General features: G+C 47.8%; 1 protein-coding gene across 2 annotated transcripts in view; it reads right to left on the bottom strand.

Annotated features, from left to right (window-relative positions):
* LOC126523677 (uncharacterized) overlaps positions 1 to 20,506 on the bottom strand; it is a 170,252-nt gene that overhangs the window by 3,024 nt on the left and 146,722 nt on the right. Inside the window, exon 6 of one of the 2 annotated variants that reach the window (XM_055066834.2) lies at positions 17,186 to 17,252. The exons of the other annotated variant lie outside the window; for it this stretch is intronic. Coding sequence (XP_054922809.2) covers positions 17,221 to 17,252 — 32 coding nt within the window. The 3' untranslated portion in view covers positions 17,186 to 17,220. Of the gene's footprint in view, positions 1 to 17,185; positions 17,253 to 20,506 lie in introns of those variants that run through there. 2 annotated transcript variants of the gene reach the window in all.

Below are 20,506 nucleotides of genomic sequence, written 5' to 3'. Positions count from 1 at the left end.
GCCACCCAAGTTGGCGTGAAAGAGGTTCATTGAAGAGAGGCACATACCCAGCGTCACATATCAAGTTTCCTAAGGTGGTGTGAAACAGGTTAATTGAAGGGAGGCACATAGCTAGTGTTGCATACCAGGCCACACAAGTTGGCGTGAAAGAGGTTCATTGAAGAGAGGCACATACCCAGCGTCACATATCAAGTTTCCTAAGTTGGTGTGAAACAGGTTAATTGAAGGGAGGCACATAGCTAGTGTTGCATACCAGGCCACCCAAATTGGCGTGAAAGAGGTTCATTGAAGAGAGGCACATACCCAGCGTCACATATCAAGTGACATATGTTGGCGTGAAACATGTTTATTGAAGGGAGGCACATAGCCAGTGTTGCATACCAGGCCACCCAAGTTAGCGTGAACGACGTTCATTGAAGAGAGGCACATACCCAGCGTCACATATCAAGTGACATATGTATGCGAAACAGGTTAATTGAAGGGAGGCGAAAAGCCAGTGTTGCATACCAGGCCACCCAAGTTGGCGCGAGAAAGGTTCATTGAAGAGAGGCACATACCTAGCGTCACATATCAAGTGACATATGTTGGCGTGATACAGGTTGATTGAAGTGGGACCACTGCCAAAAAATATGGATCCCAACCTACACGAAAACAGGCGAAAAGCTAGGGCCGAATACGTTGAGAGAACGCTAGCCCAGCTAGACAATACAGTATACACGGACGCCGCCGTATATCCACACGGAAGAGAACGCGTGGCCGCGACCGTAGTGGTTAACAAGGAAGGAAACCCGATCACGTATGCCACGGCAAAGGTCGCTGGCACAGCGGAGGCCGAGGAGATTGCCGTAGCGCTGGCGGCAGCGGAAGGTTATAGAACATGCCGATCTCTCAACATACTGACGGACTCAAACGAGGCGTGCAGGAACTACACGAGGGGCAGAATCAGCAAAACTCCCCTCAGTATACTGAGCGGAGCTCCCTCCGCCGAGAAAGAAAAGTCCAGGCACAAACTAATCTGGATCCCCGGTCACGTAGGCATAGGGGGGGAACGAAAGGGCAGACAGCCTAGCTCGAGGCGAAGCGTTCCGAGCAGGACGGTCTAATGCCCCGGAGACCCACCTACAGGCTTGCGAGGGGGGATACGCAGAGACCCTGAACTAGAATTGAGGACTAGAATTGAGAACTAGAATTGGATATCCGCCACCACACAAAGCCCTCACAAAGGAGGAAGCGACCAGCTGGCGCAGACTACAAACAAACGCCTTCTCCGACTTACACGTGCTCAATAAGATGTTTCCGACACAATACAGGGCCACCTGCCCTTGGTGCGGTGCCACACCTACACTCTACCACATCACCTGGGAGTGCGAACGCAACAAAGCATTCCACAAACACGAACACCCGAGTGCGGAGCAATGGGATAATTGGCTCACCAGCAGCGAGCTCACGGCCCAAAGGGCCCTAGTGCAGCACGCGAGCGATGCAGCACGACTCAGTGGAGCCTTGGCATAGGGGCCCACCCTTGCTGAAGAGAAGTCTCAAGTCGCCAGCGCCAAGAAGATGAAGACGACAGAGACCTCGTAACCGCGAAACTCTTAAAAGACTCAATAAAAGTTTTCACTCACTCACTCACTCATTGAAGAGAGGCACATACCCAACGTCACATATCAAGTGACGTAAGTTGGCGTGAAACAGGTCGATTGAAGGGAGGCACATAGCCAGTGTTGCATACCAGGCCACCCAAGTTGGCGTGAATGCGTTCATTGAAGGGAAGCACATACCCAGTGTCACATATCAAGTGACATATGTTGGCCTGAAACAGGTTGATTGAAGGTAAGCACACAGCCAGGATTGCATACCAGGCCACCCAAGTTGGCGTGAAAGACGTTCTTTGAAGAGAGGCACATACCCAGCGTCACATACCAAGTGACATATTGTTACGCCCCTTCATCGGTCCCCTTCATCCCTAAGGGCTATAAACGGCTTCCGTCGCGCGTATCAAAGTGGTGGAGGTGCGGGGTACCGCTCACAACAACGGAACCATCACTGCCGCAGCTTCGTCGAAGCCGTCGACTAGCCGGCCTCCCGCCATCACCGTGACCGTCTTCGGTATGCCAGAAGAAGTAGCCGCTCCGAGGGCAGTGCCTAGCAGTCCACTGCCATACTACCGCGTTGTACCCACCTTCGGAGGCAAAGCGGGGGAAGATGCCGACGAGTGGCTCGTCCACTACAAACGAGTGAGCAAGTCCAACGGGTGGGATGCAACCGCTCAGCTCACCAATTTGGTATTCTCCCTGACCGACACCGCCCTCGTATGGTACGAGAACCACGAGGACGCGCTTACGACGTGGGAACATTTTGTTGACGAGTTAAAGGCGTGTTTTGGGGACTCAGTCGCCAAAAAGAAGCGTGCGGAGCAGACACTGTCGCAACGGGCGCAGCTACCAGGTGAGACATGCACAACATATGTCGAAGAAGTGTTAAAGCTGTGCAAGGTGGTCAGTGCTCGCATGTCGGAAGAAGATGAAGCTGGACATTTGCTGAAAGTAGTGGCTGAGGATGTGTACAATTTTCTAATTAGAAAGGAGAGCCTCAGTTCTGCGTCCGACGTCGTCCGGCGCTGCAGAACTTTTGAAACGCTCAAGATGCGTCGGATTGCGCCAAAGTTTGGTCGGTTGGCAAACGTGACGACGGTTGCCAGTGTGGACACGAGTACTTGCCTCGACCTTCCTTCGACAATCCGACAGATTGTCCGCGAGGAACTTTCGCGCCGCGAAGAGTTGTTGCATTCAACTGCTGGCCCCCATGGTGTGTTCACGTCACGTGAGACTATGACGGCGCCACATTCGGCCCCTTGGCAACCGATGGTTACCGCAGCGGCCGTAGAGTACAGCGCAGCCTCACAGTCGAGGATGACAACACGCCCTCCGACTCCTCGCTATGATAACGCGCTCAGCGCACGCCTTCTCGACACCCGATGTATCATCGTGACACACGCCACGAACCAACCCACTCACGCGGGAAAATGATAATATCCGCTTCATCGACGAACAACCAAGGTTTCGACCTCTCCCGATGTGTTATTCCTGCGGTGTCCCGGGTCATATATCGCGGTTTTGTAACCAGCGTATGACCACGTGGTATGACCAGCCCTGAGAGTTTTCTCGGCCCTCCGAACGGCCACACGGTTCCCCGGGGCCAGCACACGTATCATTTGGCGACGAGGATTGGCCGAGAAGCTCCCGGAATCGCTCCCCGGCATCTGACAGGAATTTGACACCCCCACTGCAACGTCGTGCTCCCCGTTCTCCCTCACCGCTGCGTCGCACCACGTACCCTTCGTCACCGGAAAACTAGCTAGCGCGACCGATGGAGGTGAGGTCGCTGGAGACGTGCTACTGACAGAAATGCCTCCTGTGTTGATGCTGAAAAACAAAGTGCGCGTTATTGTAGATAATGTCCCTGTGATGGCTCTGGTGGACACAGGCGCAACAATTTCGGTCATGAGTGTCTCTTTTAAACGCGTGTTAGGACGAAAGGTTTTGTTTAAATGGGACGAAGGTTCAAAGTTCTGTGGAGTGAGTGGCGAGCCGTTACGACCTATTGGTGTGTGTAGTGCTGACGTGTTTTTGGGAGGCCATGTTATTACGACAGAGTTTGTAATTATTCCTCGGTCGACCCATGATGTTATTCTCGGCATTAACTTCTTGCGGGAGTGTGGTGCTACTGTCGACTGCCGCACAGGGAACGTATTTATAAGTGGTAGGATTCCATCAGGACTCCTGGAGAACCCTGTAGATCGCGAAGCTACACTGTGTGTTTGTGGTGATACGGTATTACGGTACCTGCCAATACCTTGAACGCAAATCTAACGACGAAAAAAACTCGGCACCTTGTAGGCAATCAAGGGCATCGTCAATTCTGGGTAAAGGGTACACGTCTTTTCGAGTGACCTTGTTTAGGCGCCGGTAATCCACGCAGAAGCGAATCGATCCATCCTTTTTTTTTAACGAGAACCACAGGGGATGCCCACGGGCTTTGTGAAGGGCGAATAACGTCGCGTTTAAGCATATCGTCAACCTGGTCGGTAATAACTTGACGTTCCGCGGTGGAGACGCGGTAAGGGCGTTGTCGCACTGGCGAGTTGGAGCCGGTGTCGATGTTGTGAACAATGGTAGAAGTTCGGCCAAGGGCACGTTGGGCAACATCAAAGGAGTCGCGGAACTGGTAGAGCAGCTGGAGAAGAGCAGAGCGTTCAAATGGGGACAGTCCGTCTGCGATCGACGAATCGAATAGGTCAGCAGCTGGAACATCAGAAGGGGTAAGAGCACTGATGACGTCGAGGTCGCGTCGAGCTGAATCTTGCTGCACGGAAAAAATTTGGCCGATATCAATGGGTTGCACGCATCCAAGGGATTCACCTTTAAGCAGTCTGATGGGATATGGAAGAGGATTTGTGAGGCAGAGAGCGCTTGTTCCATTCGAAATAGAGAGGGTCGAATAAGGCAAAAGAAGTGGCTTCCGATTTAGAAGAAGGCGTGATGGTTCAAAGAATGCAGCTTCATCACATATGCTGTTGCAGAATACGGGGAGCAAAACAGCTGCTGTCGGCGGAATTTCTGTGTCTTCTGTGACGACTATTTTGTGTGCGGCTTGATGAGCGGGGTAGTAGGACTGGTCACACAAGGGGAAGAGCTCAAGTTCAGATCTGGCACAATCAATAACGGCGTGATTATACGATAGAAAGTCCCAGCCAAGTATAATGTCGTGCGAGCAAGAGGAAAGGACGATAAGCTCGACAATGTAGTGCTCTTTAGCTATAATAAGTCGAGCAGTGCAGGCAGCTATAGGCCGAACAGAGTCTCCATTCGCTGTACGTAAGGGCATCATCTCAAGAGGCGTGGTCACCTTCCGAAGCTTGCGGCAAAGTGTGGCGTCTATAACAGAAACGGCAGCACCGGTATCGACAAGAGCATATGCACGGATGCCTTCTACGAAAACTTCGACAATATTCGACGGCAAAGTTCGAGGACTTGAGCATTTCGACAGCGCAGTTCTTGCCTCACGAACTGCGGAGGCTAGTTTCCCTCATTTTCAGGGGCTGGTCGACGACGCATGGGCGACAAGGAGCGGCGACGGGGTGAAGGTGAGCGACGAGACGTGGTTTGCGGATAGTCACGTGAAGACGTGCTTGTTTGGGGACCCGGACCTTCATAACGAGAGCGGGGACGATCCATGTAGTTCTGCGAATGGGCGTCTGAGTATCCTGGCGCGCGACGGCGGCAGAATCGGGCGATATGACCAGGGCCACCGCATGCAAAACAGATCGGCCGGTTGTCGCGCGTTCGCCAGGGATTTGCAGGGATGGGAGCAGACCATGTCACGGACGGCTGAATCGGGGCTGCAGCATACGACACACCATGGGGTGGTGAGGGCTGTTGAAGCTGCTGCCGCTTTACTACCTCAGCGTAACTAAGAGGCGCGGCGACAGGTTGCTGCTGAATGGGCACCGGCATGGCCTCGGAAATCTGCTCTTGAATGACGTGTCGAAGCACGGGAGCCAACGGGATTGGTCGCTGCAGTTGCTGCTGTTGTGGGAGCTCCTGACGCTGAGCAAACGGCAGGAGAGACAACTGACGGGCCACCTCCTCACGCACAAATTCTTTCATTTGTGCAATAAGGTATGACTGGTCAGGCATGATGTCCAGTGCAGCGAGCGGTTGATTGTACGTCTGAGATGAACGTCGCGTGAGAGCCCGCTGCCTTCTCAACTCGTCATAGCTGTGGTAAAGAGTTACAACTTCAGACACAGTGCCAGGAGACTTCGCAAGGAGCATCTGAAAGACATCGTCGTCGACGCCCTTCATAATGTGCTGTATTTTGGCACTTTCGCTCATTGAGGCATCGGCGCGCCTGCAGAGATCGAGTACGTCCTCAATACAGGCGGTAAATGTTTCATTCGATTCCTGTGCCCGTGTGCGCAGCCGTTGCTCGGCGCGTAACTTCCGCACGGCAGGGCAACCGAAAACGGCAGATATTGCCTCCTTGAAAGCAGACCAGTTTTCAAATTCCGATTCGTGGTTCGTATACCACAGCTTCGCCACGCCAGCCAAGTAAAAGTTCGCGGTACTCAACTTAGCAGCGTCATCCCACTTGTTGGGTCCACTAACTTTTTCGTAGGACGACAGCCAGTCCTCGACGTCCTGGTCTTCCGTACCCGAAAATACCGGGGGGTCTCGCTGGCGAACGGGGCCGGGACAAACGGCGGCCGGGAGAGGTGGCGGCTGTTGGGCTGCGTCAGCTTGCATGGTCGAGTGCAACGTGCGGGATCGGAGTTCCAGGGTGCCGACGATGTGCGTACCCAGCACCTCCACCAAATGTAAGGAGGTTTATTGAGCGAGTCCAACAAACGGGCGGTAGCTCGGAACAGTGAGCACGGAGAACAAGATGGTGGTGTTCGAACGCCGGTCTCGTGCTCTCCGCTCTTGATGATGATCGGTATGTCATTCTCTTCCTTTCTTCATTACACATGCATCATCTACCGTTTGCGTTCCCGCGTTGTCTGTTGCGGCGCCGATTCCGACAGCTTTGAAGCTACCGTAGAACCGATGCACTTTAACTGTGTGAAGAAGATTGTGTTGGTGCCACATTGTGTGGTGTCGATCAAAGGCGGACGCACTGGCTTATGGACCGTAAACTGTTCTAAGGAGCCTGTTATACTACAAGACGGCATGAAATTAGCCTTCGCCAGGGAACACACGTCCTTATCAGTGGCTGAACTCACAGATGTGCCGGAAGAACCTGATGGCCACAGTTCGGAAACGGCCATTTTCTCGATGGTAAACAAATTGCTGAGCACGAGTGAACGCCGAATGCTAGTGGGTGTGCTTTCGAAGCACATTTCGGTTTTCGACTTTGCGCAGAAGGACAAAATACCTGCAATCCCTGCGTCTAGAACGCGCCATACCATCAACACGGGTTCGGCAAATCCAATTAGACAAAAGCCATATCGTGCTTCATCATCAGAGCGCCAGATTATCAACAAACAAGTGCACGAAATGATGAAAAAGGGAGTTGTACAAGAGTCAGCGAGTCCGTGGGCAGCTCCAGTGATTCTTGTTAAAAAAAAAAAAGAAAGATGGATCTTGGAGATTTTGCGTCGACTATCGCCGTTTGAATGCTGTAACAAAAAAGGACGTGTACCCACTCCCACGTATTGATGACTCAATAGACTGCCTTCACTCCGCCTCTTACTTTTCCTGAATAGATTTCCGATCCGGCTATTGGCAAATTCCGATGCATCCTGACGACAAGGAGAAGACTGCCTTTGTAACCCCTGACGGGCTCTTCGAATTTAATCTGATGCCATTCGGATTGTGCAACACTTCGGCAACTTTCGAAAGATTTATGGACACTGTTCTGCGCGGCTTGAAGTGGAACATCTGCATGTGCTACCTCGACGAGGTCGTCATCTTTGGCCGCACCTTCAGCGAACACAACTCGCGTCTGGATATTGTCCTGAACTGCACCAGAAACGCTGGTCTAGTTTTAAACTCTAAGAAATGTCACTTTGGAGACCGCCAAACCCTTGTGCTTGGGCACCTCGTCGACGAGGATGGCATCCGCACTGATCCCCAGAAAACAGCAGTCGTTGAAGCGTTCAGTGCACCGCGCTCTGTCAAGGAGCTCCATAGTTTTCTGGGAGCCGAGTTTCATCTATTCATGCTTCGACGGCCCACCTGCTACGGTACCGAATATTACACTCCCTTAACAGTCGACTATCCATACGATCAATGGCTCGATCACCCAACCGAAAGATACAGATGCTCCTTTGAAAGACTGAGCAACACAGAGGTAGCAATGGAATCGACCGAGCAGGCACTACACATATATACAGACGGCTCTTATTCCAAAACCTCTGCAGGAGCGGCATATGTAGCAATGGGCCCTCGCAACAGAATCCTGAAAATAGGTAAATTTAAAGTCGAAAGGGCTGGCGGTGCGTACTGTGCGGAGGCCATAGCGTTTCTCGAGGCACTCAATTACGTGGCAGTGTCACGAACCAACAGGCCAGTTAAAATTTATTCCGACTGCCTCTCCCTGTTGTCGGCGATCGCGGCACTACGGTCGGTTGATGCTCGTGTAGTAAACATTAGAGAGCGCTATGCAACCTGTCAACTCAAACAGACATAAAACTATACCACGTACGAGGCCACTCAGGCGTCCTAGGGAATGAATTGGCCGACGAGGCGGCAGCGAGTGCTGCGCGATACGGCTTGTCGCGCAGCGCTTCCATATCTATCCGTTCCACCAGAACAAAATTCTACAAACAAATGGACAGAGAATGGCAGCGCGAATGGGCCACTGAGAGCGCCAGTACAGCAACTTACTTGTGGATACCGACAATAAAATCCATCCCGGCATTTTTCCCACCTCACAAATCAATAGTTCACATCCTTACTGGACACAGTAGATTTCCATACTACTTAAACAGATGTAATCTTGCACCCCATAACATGTGCCCCTGTGGGCTGGTCTGTCAATCGTTTGAACATTACTTGACGGAATGTCATCTTACAGCGGCACTCGTGGCGCAGCTTACGGGCGCGCCGGGGGGCCGTCTTGACAGGGCCGCGTACCCACACATTTTGGGGCCCAAACAAAGTCGGGCCGCCATCCTCATCACAATGGCCCACATTATCTACGAGGCAGTGCCAGATTTATTTATTTATTATTTTATTTCAGGATACTGCAGGCCAACAGTTATGGCCCATGCAGGAGGGGCTATACAAGGCATGTAAATACACTGCGACATAAAAAGAAAAAGAAACAAAGAAGGGCAGTTTAACAGATTGCCGCTAATAAGCAAGCAGAAAAATGTGTATACACGTGTACATACTTATACATATATACACGTATACGTACATATACAGCACTCATTCACTCAAACAAATACTCTTCTAGAGCTTTAACAAAATTAGAGGACTGGAAAATGGCCCCCGGAAGACAGTTCCAGTCGGAAACGGTCCTCGGGAAAAAACTGTGTTTGAATGTTTCAGTTCTTGCAAAAATTGGTTCCAGTAAATGACTTCCTGTGTGGTGTGTTCGTCTAGACGATAGCTGTTTAAGTACTGCGGGATGCCAAATGTTTAGTTTATGTGCTAAAAGGTTATGCATGAACAACAAACGGGACATTTTGAAGTAGTTGGATGTTATTTGTTTTCATTAGTGTCGTAGGTGAATCAAGCCTTCTGTATTTGTTATAAATAAACCTAATCCCTTTCCTTTGCACCATCTCAAGCTGGTAAATGTCCTTCTTTATGAACGGGTCCCATAAGACCGACGCGTACTCTAATTTTGATCTAATAATTGTTATGTATGCAAGACGTTTAAGCTTACTTGGAGCTCCTCTAAGCTTCCGCCTCAGAAAGCACAGCTTGGAAAATGATGAGGAACAAACGTCTGCAATATGCGCAGACCAGGTTAAATAGTTCGTTATTGTAACCCCTAAGTATTTATGATGTGTGACCTCCATAATAGAGTGATTTAGAAGGCTGTAAGAGAAAGGAGAAACCTGCTTTTTGCGCGAAATTCGCAAGAGGACAGTTTTATCTAGGTTAAGTTTCATATTCCATTTAAGGCACCATTGATGAACAGCTAGTAGAGAGTTTTGTAAGAGGTAATGATCATTACGCTCGTTTATGCTCTTGAAAAGAATGCAGTGATCTGCAAAAAGCCAGACAGAGACATTTTCGGAAACAGCAGCCGGCAAATCATTAATATAAATTAAAAAATAGCAACGGGCCTAAAACGCTTCCTTGGGGTACACCCGACGTAACTTGAAGCACTTCATATTTACAACCATTAACCTCTACGTACTGTGTCCTGTGTTCTAAATAAGCATTAATCCAATTAACAAGGTAAGTAGGGACGCCAATACTTTCTAGTTTATAAATAAGTCTACTGTGGGGAACTGTGTCAAATGCCTTGCGGAAATCTAGAATAAGTACATCAATCTGCCCTGATTTATCAAGCACAACAGAAAAATCATGAATTGTTGTAACTAACTGTGTCACAGTGGACATTTCTTTCCGAAAGCCATGTTGTGCAGGTGATAAAATGTTATTTTCAGCAAGATAGGAGTTAAGATAACCAGAAACTATGTGTTCAAGCAGCTTGCAACAAGAGGAAGTGATTGAGATTGGTCGATAATTAGAAATGGTTAGCTTGTCCCCTTTTTTTAGAATTGGCACAACGCGGGCCATCCTCCAGTCCTCCGGCACATCTCCCAAAAGTAACGAGACTTGAAAGATCCTCGTTAAGAAATTAGATACCTGTGCTGCAAAACGCTTCAGAAAGGCATTTGGAAGCCCATCGGGACCCGCGGATTTCTTATCTGCGAGTTTACGCAGCATAGACACAACACCGTTCACAGAGATAGCTGGTACGTCACCAGGATCTTCAACTGGAATTCTAGCTGTGGTTGCACGTTCCATAAGGAACACGCTTTGAAAATACGAGTTAAAACCTTGCGCTATGATCGTGGAGTCGGTTACAACGCTGTTATTAACTCGGATTTTGGTCAAGTGGTCAGTCCTGCGACCTAGAAAAATTCCAAAATTTTTTGGGGATCACTTCTTATAAATTCGGGGAGCGTCGTGTCAAAATAACGGGACTTTGCTAATTTTAACTTATAGGCAAGTTCTTTTAGAACCTGGAACTGTTGCGGACAAAGTATCTTTTTCTTCCTACAGCGCCTTACTTTGCGTTTCATTTGAATAATTTCACGACTTATGCAAGGATTGCGGCGATTGATACGAACCGTGATACACGAGTAGCAGCGACGGTGGTGATAGGACGCCCCCTTATCTGCTTTGTTTTCGCCTTACAGATTTCAACGACGAACCCTGCTGCCCCGGCCTCAGGACAGCTCCAAGTGTGACGTCACAGACTTTTGCGCCACCGCTCTTCTGCCGGCCGAGCTGTAAACGGGTCACACGAGTAGCAGCGACGGTGGTGATTGGACGCCCCCTTATCTGCTTTGTTTTCGCCTTACAGGTTGGTTACCCCTGACTGCCTGCTGCCATAGTGCGCTGCCTTGCTCTGTCCTGAAGGCGGACATTCCAGTGCCTACCGACGCTCAGCTTCCGTGAATTACTTGCATCTGCAGATTTCAACGACGAACCCTGCTGCCCCGGCCTCAGGACAGCTCCAAGTGTGACGTCACAGACTTTTGCGCCACCGCTCTTCTGCCGGCCGAGCTGTAAACGGGTCACACGAGTAGCAGCGACGGTGGTGATCGGACGCCCCCTTATCTGCTTTGTTTTCGCCTTACAGGTTGGTTACCCCTGACTGCCTGCTGCCATAGTGCGCTGCCTTGCTCTGTCCTGAAGGCGGACATTCCAGTGCCTACCGACGCTCAGCTTCCGTGAATTACTTGCATCTGCAGATTTCAACGACGAACCCTGCTGCCCCGGCCTCAGGACAGCTCCAAGTGTGACGTCACAGACTTTTGCGCCACCGCTCTTCTGCCGGCCGAGCTGTAAACGGGTCACACGAGTAGCAGCGACGGTGGTGATCGGACGCCCCCTTATCTGCTTTGTTTTCGCCTTACAGGTTGGTGAAAAACCTACCTTCCTACTTGCCATTTTCTTTCACCACCGCTGCTGCTGCCGTGTTGCTCGCTGCTGCCTTGTTTTTTACCGTGCTCTCAGTTGTAGTGTTAGGAGAAAGATTTCCCATTTTAAACCTGTATGTTGCATAAGCTATACCAAGGCTAATATGCCGGAGACATGCCCTGCCTGCAAAGAATGTCTGCCAAGTGACGGACTCGCCATCAAGTGCACCGAATGTGAGTACACCTACCATCTCGGCAATTGCTCTGGTGTCTCTCCGTCAACATATAAGGGAAAAGGCGAGAAAGGTCGCAAAGCGTGGCGATGTCCAGACTGTCGTAAAACAAACGCAGGAAGTTCTGACGCACCCAGTACGCAGCCTGACCTAGCTAGCTGTTTAGCCGGCATAGTTCAAAAACTTGATGCTCTTGCTGGCCTGCCTGACCAAGTCAATGAAGTGAAGAAATCCATCGAACTAATGTCAAAAAAATACGATGATATACTTGAGCAACAAGTGAAACATGATAAAGAAATTTGTTCCTTAAAGAAACGTGTCAGTGCCCTTGAGACCAGAGTCGACGCTGATGATGTGGAGTTGTTGAAAATGACTGTGAACGATCTTGAGTGGCGAAATAGGAAGCTGAATCTTGAGGTGCATGGCATACCTGTGACCAATGATGAGAATCTGATGGAAAAGATAAATGATGTAGCAAAATCTGTGAATTTACCAGAGCTCACTTCGAACGACGTCGATGTTGTGCACAGACTTCCTTCAAAGCCAGGAAAGGTGCCCGGGATTATTGTACGGTTTTCAAAGCTCTTAACTCGTGACATGTGGTTTCAAAAGCGGACAGCCTTAAGAGATGCTCAATCGGATGTTTCAGTTAGTTAGTTAGTTAAATGGGGTTTAATGGCGCAAAAGCAGCTAAGGCTATGCTGCGCCAAACACGAGGTACAGTCACTGAAAACATGACGCGTCAAAGCCGTGAGCTGTTGCGCTATGCAAAGGCTTGGGCAGGTGAAAATGAGTACCAGTATGCTTGGCACCGGAATGGAAAAGTGTTCATTAGAAGGAAACAATACGATCCTGCGATTGTCATTCGTTGTGCAGCAGATTTGGACCAGTTGTGAGGCCAGTAATGTGCGGTAGTACGCGGCACTCTTTCTTCAATGTCTCCTTTTACTGAATTAGTTCCTCTTTCTGACCTCCATAGTTCCATTAAGCTTGATAATCCTCATTGCTGCTCTTGTATTCACGTTAATCTCAGATCTGGCCGAAATAAGCAAGAAGAACTTGACTGTTTTTTCGGCGAAGTGGAAACTCGTTTCAATGTTGTTATGTTTTCGGAAACGTGGTTTACTTGTGATGGTGACGTTTATGTTGTACCGACGTATAAGTGTTTCTATATGAACCGATCCATAAGAAGGGGAGGTGGTGTTGCAATGTTAGTTTCGAATCTTATGGAATCGGAAATGCTGCCTGAATTTTCTTGTATCACGCCCCATTACGAAGTCTTGGCAGTCAAGTCTGGCACAAGGATATTTTGTGTCTGCTACCGTCCACCGGGTAGCAGTTCTGCTGAGCTTTTTTTATTTCTTGATTCATTCCTAGAATTTGTTAACATGAACCAATATCAGTTAATTTTAGGTGGCGATTTTAACATTGACATGCTGGCCAATAATAACACAACAATCGAGTTCAATACTTTACTTAACGTTCACTCCTGTGAAAATGTCATCATGTCCCCTACACGGATTACGACAGAATCAGAAACACTTTTAGATCTCTTCATAACAAACTTCAAAACAGATAGCTTGAAATCTGGCACCATCGCTTATGCTCTGAGTGATCACATGCCAATTTTCATATCTGTCAATCTCACTCCGAATTCCAAACGACAACCGGACCAAACGTCATTATATCGAGTTATAAATGATCAGACGTTATGCGAGTTCAAGGAACGCTTATCTATTCTTAACTGGGAACATGTTTTTGAGGAAACCGACCCTGATGAAGCATACGAAAAATTTTTAGAGATATTTACTGACATTTATAATGCTTCCTTTCGACTGAAGAAATTCTCCCAATCAAAGAAAAGTAGAAAACCATGGGTCGACAAAGATATGTTGCAATTGATAAGAAAACGAGATAAACTTTACAGACTGTTTTTAAAAAGTAGATGTCCTGAAGCGCTGAAAACGTTCAAAAAATTTAGGAACTTCGTTACAAAGCAACTTCGCATCGCTAAAAAGCAATATATTTATAACCGATTCAATTCAACTGGTGGACAGTCCGAAAAAGTTTGGAAGGTTTTAAAATCTATCTTTGGTAATTCTTCCGAACCGACCACAAAAATTATTCATGAAGGGATTGAATTAAAAGGTGCTGACCTAGCAGATGCCTTTAATGACTACTTTCTTTCTTTTGCGGACACATCAAACAGCGATGTAAATCTGTCTAATATGAGTGCCCGAAATAGCGAAACAATATTTCTAATGCCGGTTACAGTAAATGAAGTAATTACAGAATTTTTATCACTCAATAATAGTAAAGCTACAGATGCGTCAGGTTTCCAGATACAGCCCACAAAATTTACTATCGACATTCTTGCACCTTGCCTTGCCCATATCTTCAACTTATCTTTAGTTTCCGGCGTTTTCCCGCGTCTTATGCAAAGGGCAAAAGTTATAGTAATATATAAAAAAGGGAACAAAAATGTAGTGGGAAACTATCGCCCGATATCCATCTTACCTGTGTTTTCTAAAGGCCTCGAAAAAGTTGTTCTTAAACGGCTATCTTGTTTTAGTGAAAGATACAACATTATCACTTCAGCTCAATATGGCTTTCGTAAAAACAGATCTACTGAGTTAGCTCTCCTTGCTCAAAAAGAATTCATACTAGAAAATTTTGAATCAAAAAACATGGTACTAGGATTATTTCTAGATTTTTCAAAGGCGTTCGACCTTGTTAATCACTCTGTGCTGCTTAAAAAATTGGATCATTACGGTATTAGAGGCATAGCCCATACGCTGATTGCCTCATACTTGCGACATAGGTCTCAGTTTGTTAGTATTGCCGGTGAATGCTCCCAGTTGAAAGCGGTAGCTTCCGGCGTTCCGCAAGGGAGCATTTTGGGTCCGTTTCTTTTTGTTCTTTATGTCAATGATATTGTCCACATCGACAGCACTGCTAAGTACATAATTTACGCAGATGACACCAGCTTGTTTTTTTCGGGTACTTCAACTGCTGATCTCGCAAATCGAGCTAATAAAACCTTAAAAGAAATAAATACTTGGGCGGCTGATAATCACTTAAGAATTAACGTTAGCAAAACTGCAGCAGTCATGTTTCACCCACGTCACAAACACTTTGAACCTCCTCTAATTGAATTAAACAATACCAGAATAGAATTTGTGCAGTCTGTGAAAACTCTGGGCGTTTACTTTGCAGCAGATATGTCGTGGAATGATCATATTAATTACGTAGTTCAGAAACTTTCCAGAACGGTTGGTATCATGCGCCGCAATTGCTTTAATTTTCCTACATCAGTTAACTTGTTACTTTACCACTCTTTGTTCTCTTCCATAGCCAACTACGGATGTATGGTGTGGGCAACAACAACAGCTGGAAACATTAACAAACTCACTGTCTTACAAAAACGTATTATACGCATTGCATGTAAAGTGCCGTATTTCTTCCACACTGCAGGCCTTTTCCATCAACACAACATTATACAGATGAAGTCCATGTATAACTACAGACTGTGCTATAAATATAAACTCGCCATGATGAAAAATGATGACTCCTTGCTTAGACTTGCTGGGTTAGAGCAGAGCAGAACTGTGTATGATACCCGCACAACAGAACCTTGGAATGTTAAGAAATGCCGCACAAACTATGGCAAACAAATGTTGCAGCATACCTTACCGACACTTCTGAACCATTGGTACTGCTACGAGAATATTGATTTATCTAATATTTCTCTGAAAGAATTGCCCCAAATGTTCGTGTAGTTTTGTACTGTACAAGTACAATGTACTGCGTACTGAACGGGCATGTCTCATTCTCTGTACCGAACGTACATGTTTTTTTTGTTTTTTTTTTTTCTCCTCACGTTTTGTTTGTTGTTGTACTCCGCCGCCGTCAATGCTTCACTGTAAGAGGAAGCCAGGACCTCTCAAGCTGTCTATACAGCTTTTTCCCTGGCTGTCCTCGCAACACCAGTTGCGGAAATAAACCTTCAACCTTCAACCTTCAACCTTCAACCTTTCTAAGGGGAACAAAATGTTCAATATTATACTGTACTGTATTCTTAAAGTGCTGCCATAAACTATGAAGGTCATTGCTGCAAGGGTTATCTAACTGTGATTGTAAAGAGTCGATGATTGCGTTATCGTCAGCACGTGCGTAGTCCTTGATCATTTTAACCGGACGCATCCCGGAAACAATTGGCGAAACACAATAGAAGAACAACAGACGATGGTCCGAGATTCCAGCTTCAACACTAAGCACTCCATCAAAAAAGGTTTGACTAACAAAGAAAAGGTCTAAGACAGATGCCTCTCTGGTGTATGCATGAACGGTTTGCTTAAGGTTTACAGAAAACATCAGATCAAGAATAATATCACATGAGGCAGACAGGCCGTAGTACGGTTTATACCAATCAATAGCAGGGAAATTAAAATCACCGGTAATAATTAAGTTCCGGTTTTGGTAAGGTAGTAAGCGGTCAAATAAACTATACATGAAAGAATCCGCTGCATCAGGTGCACGATACACAGCACAAAGAAAAAAAGTGAGACCATGCGCAGTAACCTGCAACAACAAACTTTCATGCTGATCAATTTGTTCAAGCAGCGTTACGTTTACTGCACGTTTCGCAATCACAGCAACGCCTCCACCACGTGAGCCGCGATCGCGTCTGTATATGACGTAGTCGGGTGGCACAATTTCTTCATCGAGAAAACCGCTATGCAACCATGTTTCGGAAATCACCAGTAGGTGAGGATCGTAAGAAATGAGTAGAACTTCAAGGCTATCTATTTTGTTTACTATGCTTCTAGCGTTCAGGGATATCACACGTAACTGGCACGTATCTGGCGATGGGGTCGTCTTGACGTCAAGAGAACTACCGGCGTTAATATTAACCGATGGCGGTTTATGCTTCGCTTGATTCGGAGAACCATGGGCGTAAAAAAAAGACAGTGATTCTGAACCTGTGGCTTGTCAAGTACTAGAAGCATTGGCGCGTTTCCTTCGCGGACGACTTGCATTTTTCCCCGGCTGTGAGGCTTTCGTTACACCACTCTCATAGCTGTGATCAATACCGCGTGAAGCAGCTTCAGGTACTTTAAACCTTTGATTTTTCTTTTCGTCCCACGCGTAGACCTCTTTGTTAATGACTAATTTATCATACTTAAGGTACACTTTATCCTCAGGCTCCTTATCTTTAGCAGTCCAGCTATCTTTAGCAGTGCACCCACGGGGCGCCCCGCGTGTGGGCGCGTCGTAGGACGCGCGGTCTGCGCCATGTTCTAATAACCGATATCAATTTCACTCTTCATTTTCCTTACCTTCTTAAGTAAAACAGGAAATACGTCTCAGTTAGAAGCGCAGCTGGGCAGGAGCACTTCGTTCTGCGGGAAGTAAAAGTCCACGTCCTGGGGCGCTATGCAGGATGCGCCGAGTTTCTCGTTCACCCGAGTTTTACCCGAGTTTGCTCGACGGCAGTCAGTGAACGGAGATAGGGTGAAACGCGCAAAGGCTGCAGGCAAGAAAATATGTAGACAAAAAGCCGCGTATGACAACATGAGCGCACCCTGCGCGGCACGCTCCTTCCACGTTTCAAGCGCAGACGGCTGCACAACGAAACGCGCCAGCGCCACATATTGTTATCAACGCATTATCGCAACTTAGCAATACCGTGACTGCCCCACTGTCTGTCTGCACACTTGCCGTGAGCCGCTTGCCACGCCTTTTCCGGGCGCGTCAAGGGCGTGCCTCCTCTTTCGGGCCCTATCTTTCTATCCTCCATCGAATGCGAACAGGGTACATGCGGCGCATTCTTGCACCTACGCTTTCGCTCAAACGAATGCGTTAAAATACAACAAATAAAATAACGAACATTTTTATTTCATTAGGTGTCTGTTTTTCGTTTTGAATGCTAGAAATTTCTGATGACAAACGGAGATCGAGCAAATCCTTAAATTTTGCACTTCTTGCCGCGAGTGGCGACAGTGAGGCGAAAGCTTAGAAGCGGATGCATTGAAGCCGGTCACACGCACGAGGCAGATTATACGGTGAGAAGTCGCCTAGGGGCGCTACAGTGCTATTCTCAAGAAAGTCACTTATCACCACTCTTTCTCTATTAGGGGAATAAAAACGCAGCGCCGCGATACGGCTGTTTAGCACAGGCGCTTTAAGGCCCCCAATTTAGCAAATAAAAACGATGTACTACTCATTAATACGGGAGCAAAGGCTGTCGCTGCAAGATGGCGGTCCGTTGTGTCCGTAGTAACGCAGTTCAGTGAAAATGTACCAGTTTATCTTTGTGCGCGAAGCCTAGGCGATGCATTGCGAAGAAGTGCGTGCTTCCCAGCGACACAATTTATCGCTTGTCATCGCTTGCCCAGGGAAAGTGCCTCTGAGCGCATGTACGCAGTATTTGAGTGTTTTGTGCACACCAAGGTGCTGGCGGATTACCTATGCTGGAGCCAGCAGCGATCGCAGAAGGATATCGTAACGACACCGTAGGAATCGCATTTTGGCAGGTGAGGGCTCTTGTCTTCAGTTATGAATACGAACTGAGGAAGGTGTTGGAACTGTTGAGTGCGCAGTGCTTGTGGTGAAGAAAAGTCATTGCACTGGGTCTAGAAAAGCGAGCGATTCTCGGACGCTGATCGTGTTTACGACGCTGTGGCTCCGATACATCACCGATAACAGAGCAGCCATCTCAAACGACTGCAGCGATACGCACTCCTCAGCATCGTCGTCCCCCTCGGCGCATCGACACCTTGCAAGCAGCTACAGTGACGTGCCGATAATTATTTACTGTGCGCTACGTCGCCACAATGCAGGCAATGAAACCGTGCTGTGGGGCCATCTCAGCCCGAGAAGATATATGCATAAGCCAGCGACAGTCAACGCTTTGTTTTTGATAGTAGTGCGCAGTACATCACCGATGACAGTGCGTTGTGCGTGTTTTATGTCGGTGGTGAATATTGTTGATGCCTGTCAGCTCGGCACCGCGTCGCTGCTGCCGAAAGATAAGTTGGGCGTGGCCCAACCGTGGTGGGTGCGCGCACAAGAGTTACATGCCTCGCGCGGGGCGTGACCTATGGCTTTGATTGACAGGCGAACTCGTGCTAAACTCGGGCATCGCGAAACCCCTTCCGAGTTCAACTCGGGAACATGGCGGCGGCAGCAGCAGCCTGTGTTATTTCATCCAGCGGCAGCAAGCGTCAGTATGACCGTCTGGACCCGTTCACGTACATGACCGCCGTGGAGTATCAGCGTCAATTTGGCCTGTCGAAGACATCAGTGCTCTGGCTGTGTGACGAGCTAGGCGAAGACTCTCGTCTGTGGAGACAGCGTGGCGGGCTTCATTCGCTCACCGTCGAAGAGCAAGGCATCTGCGCCCTCCGTTTCTACGGGACTGGGAGTTTTCAGGGAAGCGTCGGCGCCGAGCGTTACATTGGACGTCATCAAACTACTGTGAGCCTCTGTGTCAGAGATGTGTCTGATGCGGCAGTGCGGAAGCGGTGTCTGGCTTTCCCGAAGACTGCGGCTGAGCGCGCATTTATAAATGAACGCTACTTACTTCGCGGAAGCATTACGAACGTAGTCGGGTGTGTCGACGGAACGTACGTAGGAATTAAGGCGCCTTCAATGTCAGCGTTACTGTGCTTAGCATTGAAGCAATGTCTAGACACACCATATTGCCAAATTTGTTACTTCTGTGTAGCCTACTTAAATTTTGTGACTGACATCACACATGCGGCAGCCTATGATATTGACTTTTTCGCTGGTTGCTGACTTTTTGCCGATTGTTCTACTTATCTGTCAGGGTGCCTTCCAAATGGCTCACTTTTTGGGGAAAGAGGTTAATGAAATATAAATGGATAAATTGATATAACAAATTGTGTGAAGTACCCTGTGAATGCTAATCTCTTAAAGAACTTGGAGTTCTTTGTGACATTACTTAGTACTTAGTACAAGTTACTTAGTATGCATAATGCTGAATTTTGGTCATGCGTCATCCATCGGCCGCACTATGAAACAGCAAGGCATTGCACAATTCGTTGCAGTGCGAGATGCGGGTGTTGTGCCATGCCGGTTGTGCCTATGCATTTATGGCGAAATGAAAATCCATTGAGAATCTTAGTGTGCTGGCTTGCATGAAGAAAATACTTCAGAGTGCTCTGTTCACTGTTGATGCATGTGCCAGAGGTTCAGTGTATTTTTTTGGGGTGGGGGGCAGCGTTATTGTGGATGGACAAATCATATTTTCGTCTCATAATGGGGCTCTAATTCTTCAGCAGTAGAACAATGGAGATCCAATGCTCTGCAGAACTCGGTGTGCGTGAAGATGTCATGAACTACCAAGGCAAAATTACATATCGGGAGAAATGTGGTGCAGATGCCAATGAAAAGTGGATATTTAACCCGCCATGATAAAAATAAAGATTGCAGAGCGAATAGACCTTTTGTACAGCTTTAGAGCAATGATTACACAAAATGTGACATGCTCAAACGTGTAAAAGCTTGCCGCATGCCAAAGTAGGATGAGCGAAATGCAGCATATTTTGCCATTGAACATGTCTTGTAACTGCTATTTTTATTGTAAGCCTCGCTGTCACGCCTTTCCCTCCGGCACTCCCTTTACTGAAAC

This window comes from Dermacentor andersoni, chromosome 6 (genome assembly GCF_023375885.2).
Source record: "Dermacentor andersoni chromosome 6, qqDerAnde1_hic_scaffold, whole genome shotgun sequence".
In the NCBI taxonomy this organism is placed as follows: Eukaryota; Metazoa; Arthropoda; class Arachnida; order Ixodida; family Ixodidae; genus Dermacentor; species Dermacentor andersoni.
The sequence above is the reverse complement of the archived record's forward strand: the minus strand, read 5'-3'. Positions and strand labels throughout refer to the sequence as shown.